Source organism: Squalius cephalus, assembly GCF_949319135.1.
Source record: "Squalius cephalus genome assembly, chromosome: 13".
In the NCBI taxonomy this organism is placed as follows: domain Eukaryota; kingdom Metazoa; phylum Chordata; class Actinopteri; order Cypriniformes; family Leuciscidae; genus Squalius; species Squalius cephalus.
This window is the reverse complement of record NC_137134.1, coordinates 23,034,974-23,056,038: the sequence shown is the minus strand read 5'-3', so window position 1 is coordinate 23,056,038 and position 21,065 is coordinate 23,034,974. Positions and strand designations below refer to the sequence as shown.

The 21,065-nt window shown below is 35.2% G+C and overlaps 2 protein-coding genes across 5 annotated transcripts in view; one reads left to right on the top strand and one right to left on the bottom strand.

Moving 5' to 3' along the window:
- The first annotated feature begins 337 nt into the window (after positions 1–337).
- Positions 338–16,043, top strand: stat1a (signal transducer and activator of transcription 1a). Its single transcript, XM_079889854.1, has 25 exons — positions 338–539; positions 1,693–1,830; positions 3,362–3,512; positions 3,593–3,688; positions 3,926–4,015; positions 4,428–4,506; positions 6,619–6,710; positions 6,801–6,952; positions 7,660–7,818; positions 7,937–8,029; positions 8,130–8,189; positions 8,303–8,326; positions 8,937–9,024; positions 9,131–9,172; positions 9,832–9,915; positions 10,007–10,105; positions 11,187–11,322; positions 11,415–11,470; positions 11,602–11,693; positions 11,873–12,012; positions 12,186–12,374; positions 12,476–12,551; positions 13,876–13,948; positions 14,055–14,078; positions 14,205–16,043. The coding sequence occupies exons 2-25, from the start codon at positions 1,703–1,705 to the stop codon at positions 14,223–14,225; spliced, it is 2,244 nt and encodes a 747-aa protein (XP_079745980.1). The 5' UTR covers positions 338–539; positions 1,693–1,702; the 3' UTR covers positions 14,226–16,043.
- The window catches only part of glsa (glutaminase a), a 17,922-nt gene continuing 12,637 nt past the window's right edge, over positions 15,781–21,065 (bottom strand). For 2 of the 4 annotated variants that reach the window (XM_079889856.1, XM_079889855.1), the window contains exons 15-18: positions 18,989–19,050; positions 18,793–18,869; positions 18,601–18,664; positions 15,781–17,376 (exon numbers count right to left, since the gene is read on the bottom strand). In XM_079889856.1, coding sequence (XP_079745982.1) covers positions 17,223–17,376; positions 18,601–18,664; positions 18,793–18,869; positions 18,989–19,050 — 357 coding nt within the window. In that variant the 3' untranslated portion in view covers positions 15,781–17,222. Of the gene's footprint in view, positions 17,377–18,600; positions 18,665–18,792; positions 18,870–18,988; positions 19,051–19,264; positions 20,902–21,065 lie in introns of those variants that run through there. The other 2 variants (XM_079889858.1, XM_079889857.1) reach the window with 1 other exon arrangement.

The window sequence follows — 21,065 nt, the reverse complement described above, 5'->3', positions numbered from 1 at the left end:
TAAAGATCAAGACTGTACTGCAATGCAGCAAATCAGATGGAGCTTCAACTTTTTTGATCCCACATTCCATGTACTATTATTATTTACCTCTTAAAACACATATGTTACTTATAAAACACTATAAATCAGATCATAACATGCAATTCTACTACGGTTTTTACGTAGTGATGAAATAAGCATCTTTCTCTAGTATACTACGCAGTTTCAGTTTCTTATAAATCACGTGGGCTGCGCACCAACGTTGGTCCAAAATTCCAGTTGCGTCATAGAGGGACAGCAGGACGCGCTGATAGGCTAGTGCATACGTAACAAACAACACTTTGCTCCCTGATTGGTTGATCTAGCTTTCACTCAAACACACACACGCGTGTTACTCGCGCAGAAGAAGTCGGACATCTACTGGAAAGGCTAAAATCAATAACAAATCGACAATAACAGGGAACTTGCCTGTTCTTCCGCATTATTCTGCTGCTATAGAAGACACATCAAACTTACATCTGCGGATTCTTACTTTAACCGTGTCTGGAGAACATTTGGGGGTGAGTAACAAAATAATAACTTTAATTTCCGCATTCATCATTTTTCTGCTTGATATATTACAGGAAGTTTGATCTCACGTTTGATTACTTCGTGGTAGTCCTGTATATGCGTGTAATCCTAAGATTTCACATGTTATTTGAGGATTTTAGCTCATATTATGAAAGCAATGGAATAACACATACAAGATATTTATACACACAAGGCCATATATGTAAACGGAGCTATTTACATGTGGTCCGAATGCAGACAAAACAATATCATGCTATTATGTGTTCATGCGATTCTGTTATGCTAAAATAATGATAATATCTTTAAACATAACTATATTATTATTATTATTACTTCTACTATTATTTATGGATTGATTCCAATTTATACAGAAGGATAAAATTAGCTGAGCATTAAAAAAAAAAAAATTAAAACATACACACCCCTCATACATGCACCCACCCACGTTTCCCAAAGCTATCAGAACGAGGACGTGCCATAGACGTCTATTGTATTTATATTAAGCCTCTAAAAATGATTTATACAAAAACAATACTGCCAAACCCTACACACACGTGATCGAGCGCACATAAAAAAAAAAAAAAATATATATATATATATATAATTAATAATTTAAATTCTACAGTCTTTTTGACAACACTAATGTTCAGTAAAGACATAAATAAGCATGCATATTCAAACTAATGTTAGCCTATTCTTATTGTACTCTTTTTAAGTTATACCTACTATAGACTAATAATATAAAATCTATTACATGTTTCTCTGTCTTCGAACTCCACAAACACACACAATCACTACAGACTAAACCTAATCTTTGGCCTACAAGAAAACATTTAGTATTTTTTAATAATAATAATAATATGAAATGGTATTTACTTAATTTTTTACATATCTTTCTTGCAAAATGTTTTGGCAAATCTGTTACACAAACACACAGCACAAATACCTCAAAATGTCCCATGCCTAAATTGAAATCTCCTTATCTTGCAAAGAAATGCTTTGCGCAGTTTGTATGTCTGCTGTCATCCGCCTTCATTTTACTTTGATTTCTGCAAGAAAATCTTGATTATGCAGTCAGTTATTCACTGTGGCCAATCCTTTACCAAACACTTATCTTCAGTTATTTTACCTCTCTGCCCACAGAGACGCAGAAATGAGTCAGTGGTTGGAGCTTCAACAACTTGATTCAAAGTTTTTGGAACAGGTCGACCAACTGTACGATGACAACTTTCCAATGGCCATCCGGCAGTACCTCAGCAGCTGGATAGAAAGCCACGACTGGTGTGGATGAAAGATTTTATACCTTCTTTAGCTTTATAACCATATCAAACACATAACCACAATCTCCTGCAAGTATAATAATGCTACACTAGAGTAGGCAACCTGTTGATATATATACAGAAATTTTACAAAATAGACATATCAACCAAAAATAAAAAAACCCGAAACCAAAACACAGATAAACAACAATATAAGAATAGACAAATAATTTGAAATATATGTCCTTGGGGGTGTTGAGTGTTTTGAGGTATTCAGTAATTTAACATCTTTTACCCTTTCTCCCGCCCCCCCATTCTCCTCTCCTCCCAATCCTCCAAACAATAATAATGATAATAAAGTAATGATTTTACGATTAATATGGCTATCTGTGCACAACCCCGGGTGAAGGACACACCGCCCAGAAGCTCAACCTGTTGATTTTCAACAAAGTCTTCATAATAAATCTTTTTTTTAAGTGCAAGTTAATATTATAAAAGTGCAAGTTATAATTATAGTTAATATTTAAAAATATTAATATTAAAATATTAAAATAATTTGAAGAAATATTTTTAAATGTGTATAGACATTTGTAAAGGTAATTAGAATACTACTAATAAAATTTATTTAAAAAATAATATTTAAACATGTTTTCATTAATGAATACTTTTAAAGGTGCATATATATATATATATATTTTTTTTAAAGGTCATTCATTTTATTATTAATTAAAATTTCAACATTATACGAGAGGCGGCTTTTTGTGCGCACGCTCTGGATGTGTCCAGCACAGAAAACAGAGCGCGAATGCCAAATTGAGATCTCTTTCTCGTCTTATTGCACTTGAATGGTTTAAAACCACATTAAAAGGTGCACACAGGAAGCTATAAGCGGAATAGAGATGTTAATTTTGACAAGTATCCGATACCTTAAAGGTGCAGTAAGCAATTTGAAATCACCAAAACAAAAACACGCCCTTACCCAAAAGGATCACACCCCTATCTTGATAGCCTCGCCCCTAAATTCACAAAACAGGCACCCCCCCCTTTATGAGTGTATACGCCCCCTACTGCTGATTGGCTACAAGTGTGTTTTAGTGCTCGGCCCCGATCCACTTTCAGCAGTGTTTCTTAGAAATCGCTTACTGCACCTTTAACTATCAGATTTCAGAAGTATAATACATTTTCGATTCCCAACCCTACCGATCAATCTGCGGTAACATCATATATAGGAATCATGGGTCCTCCAGTGCTGGTGGGGGCAACAGAGAGGTAAATGCTGCTGTATCAGTTGTTTAAGAAGACAAATAAGAGTCAGCACAACATATACAATTACTTAATGCAGTTATTATTGCTAAACAAAGTGTAGCAGTGATAACTACTGACTATTTTATATGTCCTTATCATCTTACTGTAAACATCTTAACTTTCTTATTATATTTGTCATCCCAATAAGAGGGATTATATAGGTACAACTATAGGAATTGTACTAAAATAGAATTCAAACCAGTCTCAACTTTAGTTGACGTAAATCCTCTGTTCTTCGTTCCCCAAAGGGAGCATGTGGCTAATGTGGAGAATGAGTCACTGGCCACCGTGAGGTTTCATGATCTTTTGACCCAGTTAGATCATCAACACAGCCGCTTCGCGATGGAGAAAGACTTCCTGAACCAGCACAACATCCGCAAGATCAAGAGGAACTTGCAGGTGACTGACTTCAACTGGCTACATGACCGTTTCCTTTTAGTGTGGTGTCACTTTTAGTTAATTTGAACCTTGTTTTCCAGAACCTCTTCCAAGACGATCCGGTTTCCATGGCTATGATCATCAGTAGGAACCTTAGTGAAGAAAGGAAGATTCTGGGCGCTGCCCAAATGTCAGAGGTCAGTAATTAATAAATGACAACCACTGATCTCCACCACCTAAACCTTAGATTGAAATATATTTTAAGTCAATATGACATTTAGATCTCTTTTGTAGGTGTGAAGTTCTATTATTAGAGGAATAGTTTAACCAAAAACAAAAATTCATTTACTCACCAAATTAATTTTACCTGCATAACCTTCTTTCGTCTCTAAAACAGAAAAGGAATGAAGTTAGTAATTAGTATTTCGTTGCAGAATCGAACCGAGAGCACCCAAAACGACATGATCGTGGAGAAACATCGAGAAATGGACGGAAGGGTGAAAGACATAAAGAATAAAGTACAGGTGATGTATACACACACAAAAATTGTCGCAACTGCAAGATATGTTGGATACGCTTTATTTCGGTTGTCCACTTTAGACATTCTTCTAACTACAAGTAACCTGGCAACTACATGTCTACATTCCCTCAACTACATTCATTAGAGTGTTAGTAGACTATTAGGGTTCGGGTTAGTGGAATAAGTTGACGTAGTTTCAAAGGTACTGATAGTCAGTAGAATGTCTATTGGGGGAGCATCAAAATAAAGTGTTAGCAAATATTAAGCAGCCAGTCTTCTAATACTCTAATGAGAGTTAGTTGACATGTAGTTGCAAAGTTACTTATAGTTAGAAGAATGTCGGAAGTGGACCATCGAACAAAACATTCTCCTTGTCAAGTCGTGTGAGAAATCTTTTTTTTTCTATTTCCGATTAGGACACCGAGCAGATCATCAAAAATCTGGAAGATCTGCAAGACGAATACGACTTCAAGAGCAAAACTCTTCAAAGCAGAGGTAACGGGATAGAAAAATGCTTTCTTTGTAGTCGAAAAGAGTTTGATTAAACGTGTGGTCCACAGACTGTTAAAAATGAAGAAGCCAAATGGAAAAAATGGAAGCCAAAATAACTCACGGTCTTTGTCAATTACGTTGTTCGGAGCCAGAGACTGCGCAGTATCAAGCTGCGGTATTAAGGTCCCGCCCACACTCCCGCAAACTCATTCGCAAGCACAGCTGTCAATAATGACGTTACACTCCGTTTTTATAGCATCAAATAATAACTAAAACCTTATTTGGAAAATGAACATTGCACATACGTCTGCGTGATAAGAACTACCTAGATTAACAGAAACCATCTTTGGAAATTTTTTTTTAAGTGTCATTTAATATTTTAGTTTGGCTCGCGTCCCATTCGATTACATGGAGAGGGCGGGGTTTAAAGGGCACCTATTATGCAAAATTCACTTTTACATGGTGTTTGAACATAAATGTGTGTTGGCAGTGTGTGTACACAACCACCCTATAATGATAAAAATCCACCCAGTGCTTTTTTTTAAATCTCCATAAATCATAAGCACTGTCTCAGAACGAGCTGTTCTCAGATTCGGTGCGATGTGACGTCACTTTGCACAAGCCCCTCCCACGACTGTTGATTGACACTAAAGTTTGAGCATAGACCCACCCTGAGTGAGCTGGACACAGTCCACCAGTGTTTCGATGCCGGAGCAGCTGTAGACAAGAATGTCTCCTAAGCGATTGAGGTGTTTTGTTGTTGGATGTAAGAATGAACATAGCAGTCTTCATTTACTCCCGTTGTTACTTGAGGATGGATCTGTACTGTTCGTGATCAAGCTTACAGTCTCCGGAGCGACAGGCCTAACGTTACTGATCACGGCAGAAATGAAAGTGAGAGTGCGCACTTTATGAAAGCTCATCGAGTCGTTTTTCCAGTTTATTAAGCACCCACTGAAAAGGTGTGTATATATTTGTTTACTGTTGGTTGGTTGTAACGAGTGTTTTGTGTACTTCGCTGTGTATGTTGATGACAATGAAAGGGAGAGAGAGAGAGAGTTTATGGATAAGACTTTAGCTCTTACAGTGATTTTCTGGAGTAAAACTAACGCTTCATCTTTTGTGTGATGTACAATAAACTTCATTGAACTCCTCAGTATATTTTGGTCATCATTCGGACAGGGTTTGCTACAGCAGGCTTGTATTAATAGTGGATAAAAGCAGATGACAAATTAGTTATAACCGTAATTAAACTAAACGATACCTGTTCTATCTTCATACAGCAAATAATCTCTGGCTCCGTGGGCATTATTGTCCGACCCGGGTCGAAATGAACAGCGTTACTGAGAGTTTCTGTTTTGATATTATCAGATGAGATTGTCCTGGCTCTGAGCGCGAGCTCGTGAGGCTCCGCCCTATGGGCTGCCAGCAGCAGCTCACTTGCATTTAAAGGGATACACACTAAAACGGTGCGTTTTTCTGAGCCCCAAAAAATGACAATTTAAACATGCTGTAAAAAATTATCTGTTGGGTATTTTGAGCTAAAACTTCACATACACACTCTGGGGACATCAGAGACTTATTTTACATCTTGTGAAAAGGGGCATAATAGGTGCCCTTTAAGACCTATAATGCAGCCAGCCACCAGGGAGGGAGGGAGGGAGGGAGGGAGGGGGGGGCAATGCTATGGCTTCACTTTTCAGGACTTGTGCAGCATACTTGGTGCGGTCACATTTGCAAATTTCACAAGCAAAAAATTGCCTATCGTCAGTAGTGTAGCGATGCATATTCACAAAAGAAGTCACTTTGAAACCAAGCAGCTTTCTGTTGGTCAGTGCAGCGAATTCGCTTGACCAAATTGAATTTGTTATCTGTCTTTCGCCTTCACGCAAAATTCCCAATCGTGTGGATTTCGCCAGCGGGAATTCGCTGAACAATGGTAAATGTGACCGCGCCTTAAGCCAGAACTAGCTATTTTTTCACGATAAGTATAGAAACTCATTTTGATTGCAAAAATTCAACAAACAATAATAAAAGTGACCACAACTTAAGTCAGAACTAGCTGTTTTTCCACAAGTACAGAAACTCAGTATTGCTTGTACGTCTGTTTAACAGAGGAACTCAACGGGACCATTTCGGTGGAAGACCTGAATCGGGAGAGACTGACCATCCGCGCCATGTTTATGAAACTCCACACCACAAGAGAGGTGAGAACATTGGAGATCCATCGGCCTTTAACCTTGGTTAGTGAAAAGAAGCCGTTGCGTTCAACTCTGTGTGTGTTTGTGTCCATGTAGAATGTGATTGGTCAGATGTCTGAGGTGTCGAACCTTATGGATCCGGTGATCTTTGAGCTGATCTCAACAGAACTGGCCGAATGGAGGCGCCGACAACAGATGGCTTGCATCGGTGGGCTGAGCAATGTCTGCTTGGACCAGCTGCAAAACTGGTAACAAACCACAAATGAATTAATATTTTCTTTATAAACATATGGAGTAGCAATACTAGCAATATGCAAGTTGTTTTCTTGTTCTAAAATGTAAAAACGGAGCTACACAGTGTGATGGACATATTTTAAACCAGAATGATCACAATGTCATAACGACCAACTTTCGTAGTTCTAGGGGCGTCAAATAATCCCAAGTATCGATCATAATTACGAATTTTGAATGTACAATATGTATTTTTACACATTTTGTGTACTGTTGATTACGAATAGCAATAGTGGTGCGGTTACATTTACTGTGGAATGGCGAATTTTCGCAGACAAAATCCTTTAATTTCAATAGGAATCCCACAAATGGGAAATTTGTCTGAGGGCGAAAGATTTCATGACAGATTTCACAACTTGACAAATCGGTCGTGCGAATTTTCTGCACTAACCAACAGAAAACTGCTCGTTTTGAAAGTGACTTCTGTGTGAGATGCTCTCCATACATCGTTACGCCGTTGACGATAGACGACCTTTTTTGCATGGCAAATTTTATGGACCTTTTCTGCGTTGAAATATTGACGGTATTAAATATACTGAGAATATATAAATATTGATAATTTTGCAACTATTGTCAATGGACCTTTATGTGGCGGTGCCTTACAAAATCATGGCTTGCACTTTAAGTCATATGTTATTGAGTTCTGTTTGTTTTCCCCCCTCAGGTTTACCTCTATCGCTGAATCTCTGCTTCAGCTCAGGCAGCAGCTTAAGAAACTTCTGGAGCTGGAGCAGAAGTTCACATACGAAACCGATCCCATCACCCTCAGCAAAAGCACCCTGGAGGACAGGATCATGTTAAACCTCAAAACTTTAATCACAAAGTAAGAGCACTTCTTTGCTTTTTTAGGCCGTAGGGTTTCTTGGATTTCGCTTGAAGTATATCGGGGGCCTTTGAAATGTGTCGCTGACATTGAATAATTTTGGATCGCATGTTTTCAGCTCCTTGGTAGTCGAGAGACAGCCATGCATGCCGACCCAACTACAAAGACCTTTGGTACTGAAGACGGGTGTTCTGTTCACTCTCAAATTACGGTAACTTTAATCACATTGGCAGATGATTCACACTTCTCTGGAAGTAGAAGCCAGATAATGTTCAGATGATGAATGATGAATCTCATGTTTTGTGCTCCAGGCTGCTCATAAAACTTCAGGAATTCAACCACACTGTTCGAGTGAAAGTCCATTTTGATAAGTAAGTATTTTGCAAACCTTATCTCCACCTGAAGTCATAGATACTTTCTTTTGCCTGGAGATTACTTGCGTGCATTTTTTTTATGTTAACACGTGTCTCTTTTTGCCTTCCAGGGATATCGTTGAGAAACGGAAAGGGTGTGTCTTACATAATTTCCTTTGCATACCATAATAAATGGAGAGTTACACTAAAAATGAAAATCTGTCATCATTTACTCACTTTTTGTGGAACATAAAATATGATATTATTTTAAAATGTTTGTTACGCAGGTCTTGTAAAAAAAGAAAGAAAAGTCCACTACAAAAAAGCGAGTGTGAGATAATAATGACAGAATCTATATTTTTTTGCTGAGTTGTTCCTTAAATTCAGTTCTTTTTAAATTTGTTGACTCCCACTTGAATTAAAGGGATAGTTCACCCAAAATTCTTTCAACATTTACTTACCCTTATGTTGATCCAAACTTGTATGAGTTTCTTACGTCTGCTGAACATAAAAGAAGAGATTTTAAAGAAAGTTGGTAATCAAACAGTAAACAGTACCCATTGACTTCCATAATAGGAAAAAATACTATGGAAGTCAATGGGTGCCGTTATTTGATTACCAACTTTCTTTTGTGTTCAGCAGAAGAAAGAAACTCGTACAGGTTTGGAACAACATATGGATGAGTAAATTATGACAAAATGTTCATTTTTGGGTGAACTATCCCTTTAATATTATTCTGCTTACTTAGCTATGTTCCTGTTTCAGGTTTCGGATGTTCAACATCTTGGGAACAGCCATGAAGGTGATGAACATGGAAGAATCCAATGGAATGGCTGCAGAATTCCGTCATCTGGTAAAGTGAAAAGAAAAACAAAAGAGCAAATTATACTGTAGCTCCAGTTTAAAAAGTATAATTCAGTCAAATACGTAATAGTAACAATATTCGTTTTACTTCACAGCAACTGAAAGAGAAGAAAGTTACCGGAAACAGAACTAGTGAGGTGAGGGTTCGGTCTTTACACCAGCGTTAAAAAGTTTGAGCTCCATAAGATTTTTAGTAATGCTTAAGTGCATTTATTTGATCAAAAATGACAGAAATATTTTTACAATTGAATTAACTGTTTTCTATGAGAGCATATATTAAAATGTAATTTATTCTTGTGATCAAAGCTGAATTAAATAGAAATCTTTTGTAAGATTCTAAATGTCTTTACTGTCACTTTTGATCATTTTACTGTCCTTGCTGAATAAAAGTAACTCATTTCTTATAAATTACTGAGCCCAAACATCGATTGTATACTTCTTAAGACTGTCCAAAAATACTTTTCTGTGGGACTTTTCTTCAGTGATGGTTTGTCTTAAAGAGAGGGTTCACATAAATCTGTCATCATTTACTCACCCTCATGTCTTTCCAAAGCTGTATGACTTTCTTCTGTGGAAAAGCTCCAAAAATCACATAAAAGTATCATGAAAGTAGTCCATAACTCTTGTGTTCTATTTTCCACGTCTTCTGAAGTCATACGATCGATCTGTGTAAGAAAGAAACAGAAATTCAAGCGTCCCCTCTGCTGTAGCTCTGAATCTCATTTGAGCTTCTGCGTGTTCAAACTTTAAAACCTGTTTTGGTTTGCAAATCAACTGTTTCTTAAATGTTCGGCAGGGCCCTCTGATCGTCACGGAGGAACTTCACTCCATCGCCTTTGAGGCTGAGCTTTGCTGGTCTGGACTGGTCATGAACTTTGAGGTCAGAAGATCCTTCAGAAGAACAGAGTTCGAAACATAAACATCACCAAATCATGATCATCATCAACTTTCTTCTCTCTCTCCATCTTCAGGCTACATCGCTGCCCATAGTCGTGATCTCCAACGTCAGTCAGCTACCCAGTGGATGGGCCTCTATCATGTGGTACAACATGCTGACCTCTGAACCAAAGGTTAGTCCTCCTCAACACTAATGTTATGCACATAACAGATTTAGCACAAAATTAAATAAATTAAAATGTAAACTGAAAATATCAATATATGATAAAAAACTGAAACTAAACAAAATGTATCGAAATTTTGCCTTGGCAAATAACTAAAATATGTTTAAGTTGAAGCACTAGAATTGAAATAACTGAAATAAAATAAATTAAACCTAAATAGAAAAGAACAAAAACGAACAAAAACGACAAAAGCACATAACAAAAATACTAAAACTTAATTTTAAATTAAAACCAAAAATATAAATATTAGATGAAAAACTTGATGAAAAATTAGAATTGTTTGCCTTTAAAAACAACTGAAATACGTTGAAGGACTAAAATTACTAACTGGAAATAAATACCGAAATAAAACCGAATTAAAAGTAAAACAAATTAAATTAAACCTAAATAGAAATATTTTTAAAAAGAACAAAAACTAATAAAAATGACAAAAGCACATAACAAAATTATTAAAACTTAAACTAAAATTAAAACAAAAACTGAAAATATAAATATTAGATGTAAAAGCTTTTAAACGAAGAAATTGGAAATGTTGCCTTGCCAAATAACTGAAATAAACAAAAACTCAAATAAAATAAATTAAACCTAAATAGTGATTTTATGTGTTTTTGTAATTTTTATTAGTTTTTGTTCTTAAAATATTTCTAAAACTTGAACTAAAATGAAAATGAAAATTGAAAATATAAATATCAAATGAAAAACTTGAATGAAGAATGAGAGATGTTGCCTTGGCAAATAACTTAAATAAGTTTAAGCACTAAAATTACTAACTGAAAATAAATAAAAAACTAAAACTGAAATAAAAACCTAAATAGAAATATATTTTTTAAAAGAAAAAAATCTACTAAAAATGACAAAAGCACAAAAAAACAACAACTAAACTATAAAAATAAAAGCAAATTCAAAGATAAGTCATCAACGCTCATGTTCTTGAAAAGTTTCGGCAGTAGAAATTAGCTCTACTTACGTCAACACAAAACAGATTGCAGGGCGTGTTCGCACAGGTTCTGACTTGCCGTTTCTTCTCCAGAACCTTTCGTTCTTCGTCACTCCTCCTTCAGCCACTTGGGGTCATCTAGCGGAGGTGCTGAGCTGGCAGTTCTCCTCCATCACCAAAAGAGGTCTTAATCAAGAACAATTGAGCATGCTGGGAGCTAAACTGCTGGGTGAGTGTGATTGCTACTTGTCTGCCACTGAGTGGCTGATTCTGTCAGAACAGATGAACTAAATGCACAAGCTTGTGAACTTTGGCCCACAGGTCCTAAAGCGGCGATGGATCCTGAAGCTCAGATTCCTTGGAATAGATTTTGTAAGGTTGGTCTCTATACTAAATGTTTTTATTTATTCGTTTACGTTTAGCCATTAGGTCACATCTTCTGAATTGAGCGCCCTAGTTTTGTTACCCATGATTGTTAAAAGTGATTTGAGTCTTGTGTATGATGTAGTCTGGCAGTGAGAAGAACTTCACCTTCTGGTTGTGGATTGAAGCCATTTTGGATCTTATAAAGAGACACCTGCTGAGTCTGTGGGATGATGGGTAAGAATTCAGATGTTTGGATTATGAAAATTCTGCTAGAATCACATGATCACACCTTGATCACATGCTGTTGGGGTTAAGATCAACCAGGTAGACCAGCTAACTAACGTGACCATTTTGGACATGAGGTCTATAAGGTCAAGCGGGAACATTGCTTTAACACTGTCCATCTCTCACAGGTGTATAATGGGGTTTGTGACCAAGGACCGTACTAAAGCTCTGCTGTATGACAAAGCTCCCGGGACGTTTCTGTTGCGCTTCAGTGAGAGCAACCGCGACGGAGCAATCACGTTCAGCTGGATCCAACATGACTCAAACGGTGAGACGCTCCTCCCTTCTGACATGCTGTGGAACAATAAAGCAAATAAAAAAAAAAAGGATTTTTGATATCAAAACGTCAACATTTAGATTTTGCTTAAACTTTGGCTTGAAATCAAATCCGTTTTAGTAAATGTATTGTTCATTACTGTGTTTGGCTTTGTGTTGGTTTAGAAGAGCCGCAGATTCGCTCTGTGGAGCCCTACACGAAGAAGGAACTCTCTGCCGTCTCACTTCCCGACATCATTCGAAACTATCGCGTGATGGCCGCCGACAACGTCCCAGAAAACCCTCTGCGCTTCCTCCATCCCAATTTACCCAAAGACGACGCCTTCAAAAAATACTATTCCAAACCTACCGAGAGTAAGAAACGCAGTTGTGAACTATCTAAAAAAATATTAATAAATGTATTAAAAAACGTATAAATTAAATTCTTACTCTTTCTTCGTCTTTTGTTTCTCCAGAGCAAGAACCAATGGATGTCGACAAGAAGTCAGACGAGGGATACATCAGCACCACTCTCATCTCCATCTCTGAAATGTGAGTCAGTGTTAAAGGGATAGTTCACCCAAAAAATGAAAATTAGCCCATGATTTACTCACCCTGAAGCCATCCTAGGTGTATATGACATTTTTCTTTCAGACGAATACAATCAGAGTTATATTAAAACATTTTCTGGCTCTTCCAAGCTTGATAATGGCAGTGAATGGCCGTATGTCTTTGGAAGTCCATCAAAGCGCATCTATTCATGATTAAAGTGCTCGACGCGGCTCTACGGGGGTTAATAAAGGCCTTCTGAAGTGAAGCGATGCATTCGTGTAAGAAAAATATACATATTTAAAACTTTAGAACGGCCGTACGCATCGATTTACGCCAAAAGAGTAACACTTGAACTTGACGCACAACGCAATTACGAATGACTGCGTTCTGTCGGGAGCTAGTTATTTTAGTCGATAAAGTTTTAAATATGGATATTTTTCTTACACAAACGCATCGCTTCACTTCAGAAGACCTTTATTAACCCCCGTAGAGCTGCGTCGAGCACTTTAATCATGAATAGATGCGCTTTAATGGACTTCCAAAGTCATACGGCCATTATCAAGCTTGGAAGAGCCAGGACATTTTCTAATAGGCTATAACTCTGATTGTATTCGTCTGAAATAAGAATGTCATATACACCTAGGATTGCTTCAGGGTGAGTAAATCATTATTCTGATAATGATAATTCATTATTCAGCAATTCTGATATTTTACTTGCAATTGCAAATTTATATTTCACAAATCTGACTTTAGAACTTGCAATTTCGAGTTTATATCTCGCAATTCAGACTTTATTTCTCGCAACTCAGACTTTTTAACTCGCAATTCTGACGTTTTTCTCAGAATTGTTTATATTTCGCAATTCAGATTTTTTTCTTGCAATTTCGAGTTTGTAACTTGCAATTCTTACTTTAAACTCACAATTGCGAGTTTATATCTCGCAATTCTGACTTTTTATATCTCGCAATTCTGACGTTATAACTCACAATTGCGAGTTTACTATATATCTCAATTCTGACTTTATAACTTGCAATTCTGACTTTTTACTCACAATTGTGGGTTTATATCTCGCAATTCTGACTTTATAACTCACAATTCTGACTATTTCTCACAATTCTGACTTTTTCCTCAGAATTGTGAGATAGAATCACACAGTTGTGACAAAAAAAGTCATTATTGTGAGATCGCACTTGCCTTTTTCTGTTTTATTCCATGGTGGAAACAAGCTTCCATATTTCTGAGCTGCTACACAGGACTGCAAAAATAATGATTTTTTTTTTTTTATGTATTTTTTTGTGTGTGTTTAAATATGTTTGAATTTTAGGAAACCACAAGACTATAATGACACACTCATGCCAATGTCACCTGAGGTATTCGACCAGCTGAAGCTGGAGGTGGTATGTAAAATGATAATCTATATATATATATATATATTTACAAAATCTTTTAAACCAATAGTTCAATATTAACTGCAGTTATTGTCTCCATTTCTCTTTATTCAAGAACCGATACGATATCCAACTGGAGGTAGAGTACTACTATTCCTTTTTTTATAATCTATAAAATGCATATCATCAATTTGACTTAAATTTATCAATTGTGCACTGCATAGAGTGAGATTCTGATATTGTTTTTTTGTGTGTTTTATCGCAGCCGTCAGACTTAATCTCTTAAGTCACCTGAAAGATGACAGATGACTCAGAAAAAGTAGAAATGTTTCCATCATTCTGTGTTTTTAATAACGCAGATGAAATGGGAGCAATTCGTGTAGCCATTGGGTTTGGTAGTCCTCTCTCTTTCATTCTAACATTGAGGAAATTATTCAAAAAACACTGTATACCCTGTCAACTATTGCAAAAAGACAACCAAACGGAGTGAATTAACCCCCATAGTAACGCTACTGTTACCTCAGCACTTAATCTAGAAAACTAAAGCAACTTTTAAGGCAGGGAAGTTGTGTACTAATAGCACTTCATTTAGTGTAGCACCAAGTAGTAAACGAGATAGCAAATGCCAAGAAAGTAAATGCTGAGTAGTAAATGAGTGAACGAGAAAGCTAGACGGATGAATTTCACAAAAACTGTTAAATCTATATTTTCTATAAAGAAAATTAAACCTATTTTAGGACTACTAAGATTTGTTTTGACAGTTAAGCACATTTTAATTAAGTTTAATTCATTTGACGTGGAAAAACATTTACATCTCAGGGTTGTTTTTGTAATGCCTTTCATTCATGCTGATTTTAATAAAATAAATCCTAAAGTTTTTACAGTAATATAATGGAATTAGTGTATCACAGTAATAAATCCATTATAAGAATAATGAAAAAAACAATGTGAATGGGAGGGGAAATGTGCTGAACTGTCATGAAAAATTCATAATACAATAAATAAAATAAGAATGCAACAAATTGTCCTAAAATAGGCTTCCTTTTCTTTAGGAAAAAAGTTTCTTCTGTTAAACAATGTGTTTTTGTAAGATTCACCCTGAAAGAACTAAGAAATGCAGGGATTCAGGTCTGATTAAAGCTGTTATGTGTTTAATTTCCTAAACACTGTTTCTGTATATGTGGAAAAACAAATCTCTGACTTGTTTTCTTGAACTATTCCTAAACTTGCAGGTGCTTTATTAGTATTAAGTCCACTTTATGTACTTTATGTTGTTGTTTCTACTTTTTGCACTGGATTTGTTTTGGGCATCATAGAAAATTTTGGTGGAAATCCATTTTGTTTGGAATGCCTTAAAAATTTGCACCTTAGAAACTTTTGGTATAGACCAACAATACGAAAATATACCCACACATACATTGGCGAGAGCATACTTGGAAAGAAGTGTTTTTTTCTTTTTTAAATATTGTGTACGGATGTCTTAAAATCAAAATATCTCATCTTTCAGATGAAACCACCAGAAAAATGAGTAAAAACACTTTTAATCTGTGTTCAATGTCTTTATTGTTTTTATCTAGTATTCTTTTGTGTGGAATACAGTTATCAGATTCGACGTTAAATTCGAACAAATCTAGAACATCTACAGCATTTTTTTTATTAAATAATGAAGTAAAAGGAAATTTCACAACACAATGCAATACATTCATCGCAGTGAATAACAAATGCTGAAAAAACATAGAAGAAATTACACAAAGCAACTAAAGTGCGACACATAGAAATGAACAAATTGAAATACGATCAATGACCTACTTTTGTTTGTACTGTTCTTTTGGTCGTGTTGCTTTCGTTTTTTTTTTTTATATATACAATAAATAACATTTCCCAGTTAAGCATGTACACACACACACACACTCTACAAAACACATTTACAATACTTCAATAATAGCGTCCCACTAGAAAATATTCACATATTGAGACTGACTGAGCTTTGGAGGTTCCAGGTATACGCACGCCTCTTCGTCATCCGAAATGTACAGAAAAACAATCAGTGTGCTTGTGCGCATACAACATGTGCTTATAGACATGTGACCTACTGTTTTCCAAAGAGATTCTCAAAAGTTACACAACATGTTTTGACTGCATTTTGAACATTGCAGTCAGTGTTAATACCAGTGCAATTTTTGTTTATTTTCAACTTTCAACCTTGCTTGTCATTTCACCATGTACTGAGAATAAAATAGGAAATATACAAATTTTTGCTTGGTTCTTTTTTCCTATGATAGCTAAACAAAATCACAAGACAACGACTTATTAAAAGTGTAAATTCCTTGCAGTTTGTCTAATTGCAGAGACAAAATCTATTTCCACATCCTGGAGTTTTGCAGAATTTAAAACATTGCAAGTCATTTTTAAAACATTTCCAAATAATCATCCATATTGACATTTTGTTGTTGTTGATGGTATAGTTTTAGAAAATGCAGGAAATTCCTATAGTACAGGTCCTTTAGTGCTTTAAAGTAATTTTGGTAACATTTTACAATAAGTTTTCATTTGTTAACATTAGTTATGTTAGTTAGGCATCAATTTTACAGCATTTATTAATCCTGGTTATTGTTAATTACTATGATACTTAATTTAATGTTAACAAATTGTAAAACTGATAAAACGTACTTGAAAAAAAAAAAAACTTACCAACTGTAAATTGCAAAAATATTTTAAAAGACAAATAAATAGATATAATAAAATAAAATAGTGCAATTATTTTTGACATTCAAAGAACAGTGTCATATTTAAAACATATTCACAAGATGATACACAATCAAAAAGGCATAAAGAACTACTACTGCTGATTTATAACCAAGTTAAGACTTAAGTAGAGGATAAAGAAAAAGAAAAAGGTAAAAATATAAAAATAAATCCATCACACTCAATGCTAGCCTCTCCAGTCAAGCTGCCGTTTCTTACGATATCTTTTCTTAAATATCTATTTGACATCATCTATGAAGATTCTCAAACTGTAAATGAATGTTCATATACACTTTTTATATATACTTGTTTTGAGTATATGAAATTATATTGTATGTTTACATGGATATACATGTAAATAAGACCTTAATGACGCTACATTCCTCTGAGTTTACGATAAAACTAAATTACCATGTCAACGGAGGTTACACACACACACACACACACCACAAAACAGAGTAAAAGGGGCCAAACGTTTTTTTTCCCCCCACGTTTTTTAAGTTTTCTTCTTTAAATGCGTACCTCAGACACATCATCTCTACAGCAGGCCGTCCAGGTTCTTCTCGGCGGTCTCTTTTTCGCTGTCAGCGGTGCTCTCCTTGGGGCTGTAGGTGTTGTGATAGTCCTTCAGGATTGTTACGACATCATGATGGCCAAAATGAATGGCCTCGTCCATGGGAGTGTTGCCCCACCTGTACAGAGATCAAACCCCAAGTTTGGTTACCGCTAAGTCATTTTGATTGAAACAAAACAACTAATATGGAAGTCGAATGGGCGAATGTACAGCATAAACATTGAAAATAAACAGTTCATGACATTCAAATTAAACTTCATAGATCAACAAATAAAACATTTTACTCGATTTATGTCATTTAAAAAACAAGATTTCGCTTTTAAACCCTCCAGTGCGCTTGCTCTGTAAATTTCCATTGCAAATGGCTTATTGTAAACATTGAAATAAAGCAAATGAAAATAACACTCAGTAAGTTTCTAACAATCTATATTTATTAATTAACATTAATAAATGCTAGATTAACAAAAATAAAATAAAAAAATAATTATTAGTTTATACTGAATTAATAAACTTAACTAATGTTAACAAATTGAAAAACTTATTTTAATAAAACTTACTATATATATATATATTTATTTTTAATTTTTTTTGCTGTAAGTTCATTTGAAAAAGATAAATGAATATATTCACCGCAACCACTGTGATAGTGTGTTAAAAATAAAAGTAATGTCCAAAATATTTTACTTGCCACCAATATTTATTTTTCTTTATTTTATCTGTAATTCATATAAATATTATTATTATTGCTAATAAATTAATGATTAGTTAAGCACAGGAAATTGACACAAATGCATTGAAATACAGTGGTAAAATTTGGTAAGTTCAATTCATTAACATTGTTAGTTTTTGACTACCTAATCTATATTTATTAACACTAACCTATATCAATCAAAGCTGTGAAAATGGTTAATTATTAGTTTATAACTAATGTTAATAACATTATATATAATAAATGCTAAAATTTGTACTATAAAGTACAACCACTGTGATAGTGTTAAATACAAAAGTAATGTCCAAAATATTTTTTACCACCAGCCACACAATGTTTTTTTGTTTTACTGAAGAAAGTGTTCCAGTTATTTATAAACAATATTATTGCTAGTAAATTAAACATAATACATTGACACATAAATGCATTGAAATACAGTGGTATGAAATACAACCTTGTAGAGAAAACTTGAGAACATACTATAAAATTGCACTGTATTTGTTTTGCAACGGACTTTTGTGACATACCTTTCACATTTTGGCGGTTTAAGTGGTTACGTTAAAGTTACGTAGCTTACGTAACAAAACGCAAAGATCTAACGTACGCTACTAGTTTTTGAGATTCGTACGTTACCTGTCCTTGGGCACCGGGTTCACCTTACATGCTTCTAGAAGAAAACGCACAACCTCAGCGTGACCTGAAAGCCACAGATTATACATTAACATGGTTTCCACACAGCGCGGAGAGAAAATAAGGTCAGTCACAGAAAACAAACAGCAAACCATCGTATCAATACATTCAATAGATGAGTAACGTTAACGTTACCTTCAGCGGCAGCCACATGAAGAGCCGTCCTCGAGTCGTAATCTCTCTGCTCCATATCCATCGACGAGAGTGCAAACCTACGGCAAAAAAACACATGAATTAGGCATAAATAATTGAGTTAAACTGCGAAAAATCTGTACAGTAAATGCAAAAAACACGATATTTTTTATTTTTTTGGGCGGTGCGGTAACGTTACCTCCTCAGAGCGGACACGTCCCCTGTGTAGGCCGCGAACAGCAGGTTGATAACGGACTTGACCTGGAAGAAAACAGACGAGTCGTTTTTGGTATATTAACGACATTTGGACGACATAAACGCGACAAATCGCCAATATACCCCATTCATAGCCTGAAGGGTCGAATTTGCAAAAAACAAAACGACAGTTTAACGAAACTGACAGTTGCATTGTTTAAAATAATAATAAAAAAGCAATAAAGAAAAACTACACACTAAGTAAAACAAAATTTGTTTTGATCACTCATTTATTAAAACAGTAAACCACAATGACAATATAAATAAAAATAAGTCGAGCTTGTTTAAAGATGATAATCTTATTGGCACAAACAAATGGTTTTTAAATAGCTGTGCATAGTTCACATTCACATCGCAGAACCATTCCAGAATGTCAATGTTAATACTTCGTTTTAAAAACTGAAACAAATCATGTGACAGACATAAAAATCCCTTCCAACTCTAATATAACAGAGCAAATGAAACGCCAGTCACTTGAAATTCAGCATTACATTCTTAAAAACAAAATATTAAAATAAAACATCAAGTTCAAGTAGTCAGTTTAAATAGTAGACAGTTTGTTCAATGGAAATTAACTTTTAATTCAGTAATTTTGTAAGCACATTCCTGGATTTTAAGAGGCACAGTTTCAGAAATGATTCCCTAAACTGACAAAGTAATGACAAACGTTTCTGTTATCAATAAACCGTTACAGTAAATATTTAATTCAAGTAAGAACTGGGTTATAGATGATTTGAATACAGGATGACATCAAGATAACTTGCATTGTGAAGGCACTAGTCACACAATCTTTCCTGCCAGGTCATAGTCGTCTAGTTCCGCTCTAGTTAGCGTTGATCACTTGTTTGGTTTGTACTTGTAAAATGCTTTCCATTTATAAGTTACAAATAACAAAAATTTTTGTATGTGTGTGTGTAAACAAACAAAATTAAACATTGTGGCTGCTGGATTGAACCCAGAGAACTGGAGGATTAAATTAACACTTTAACAGTCTCAGATTTTACCAACACATTCATCAAACTTTTAGACATCACATAGTAGGGTAAAAAAAGGGTGGATGAAAAAGAATAATGTAATGTACAGATAAAAAAAAAAGGTAAATGTAAAGAACAATTCTTTCTGAAGGTCTTTGTGGTTACATATCAGAAATAACTTTTATTTTTTAAAAACCTTTTAGTAATTTTTTAAATTGCACAAATGCTTGCTTTCAAACCGGTTTCCCGAACACTCAAGAACTCCAACCAAAACTCAATGCTGCCGTTTAGGACTGGTTCAGGAATTCAATGTACAAATGGTTTACTTATAAATTAAAATTAGATATCTCTTCACATTAAACTAGGATAGGAGAAAGTATTTTAGCTAGCAGTAGGGGAAAACAGTAAATATATGAATCAAGATACAATCAACAAATGCATCACAATATTATTGTATTGTTACCCAGATACTGATAGTGTATTGTGGGTCCTTGCTGCTGATACCCCAAAATGTAACAAAATAATTGCACTTTGGGTTTAAAGGTATTTGGCATGCTCAATAGTGTGCATTTCAAGTAAAAACCAACAAATCCTCTGCAAAACTAAAAACCAAATAAAAAAAATAAAAAAAACAAGACAAACAACCTCTCTAATCCCAAAGACTTGTAAACTCAAGAAAATGAATGGATGACAAAACGAGGAAGAGTGGGCGCTGTTGTCTCTTCTAGTTTCTTTCCGCCACGCTTTCCATCCTATAGACTACAGAGGTGGAAGTGTCCTCGTCCGTCTCGGAAGGACAGACTTTTTTCCACATTTTGTCAGTGAGCGCTAGTTCCTTCTGAAGGCTCGTATAGTCCAGTGGTTCGAGATTCTGCTGCTGTTGCTGCGGTTCAACCAATACGGACATGGATAGATTATCAGATTAGATTATTTCATCATGGAATTTCCTGCTTGGATTAGTATGAATGGCAGAGAAAGAAGAAAACACGGAAACGGTGGAAACTTAAGCAAGCCAGTCGATCAGAACGGCACTGAGGTGTTATTTTC

Excerpts from the sequence above, each read along its gene's own strand:
- stat1a (XM_079889854.1), top strand. The coding sequence starts at position 1,703 with ATGAGTCAGTGGTTGGAGCTTCAACAACTTGATTCAAAGTTTTTGGAA. Across the intron at positions 9,173-9,831 it reads CCGGAAACAGAACTAGTGAG|GGCCCTCTGATCGTCACGGA; the intron begins GTGAGGGTTCGG and ends AATGTTCGGCAG. Across the intron at positions 11,694-11,872 it reads CTGAGTCTGTGGGATGATGG|GTGTATAATGGGGTTTGTGA; the intron begins GTAAGAATTCAG and ends CATCTCTCACAG.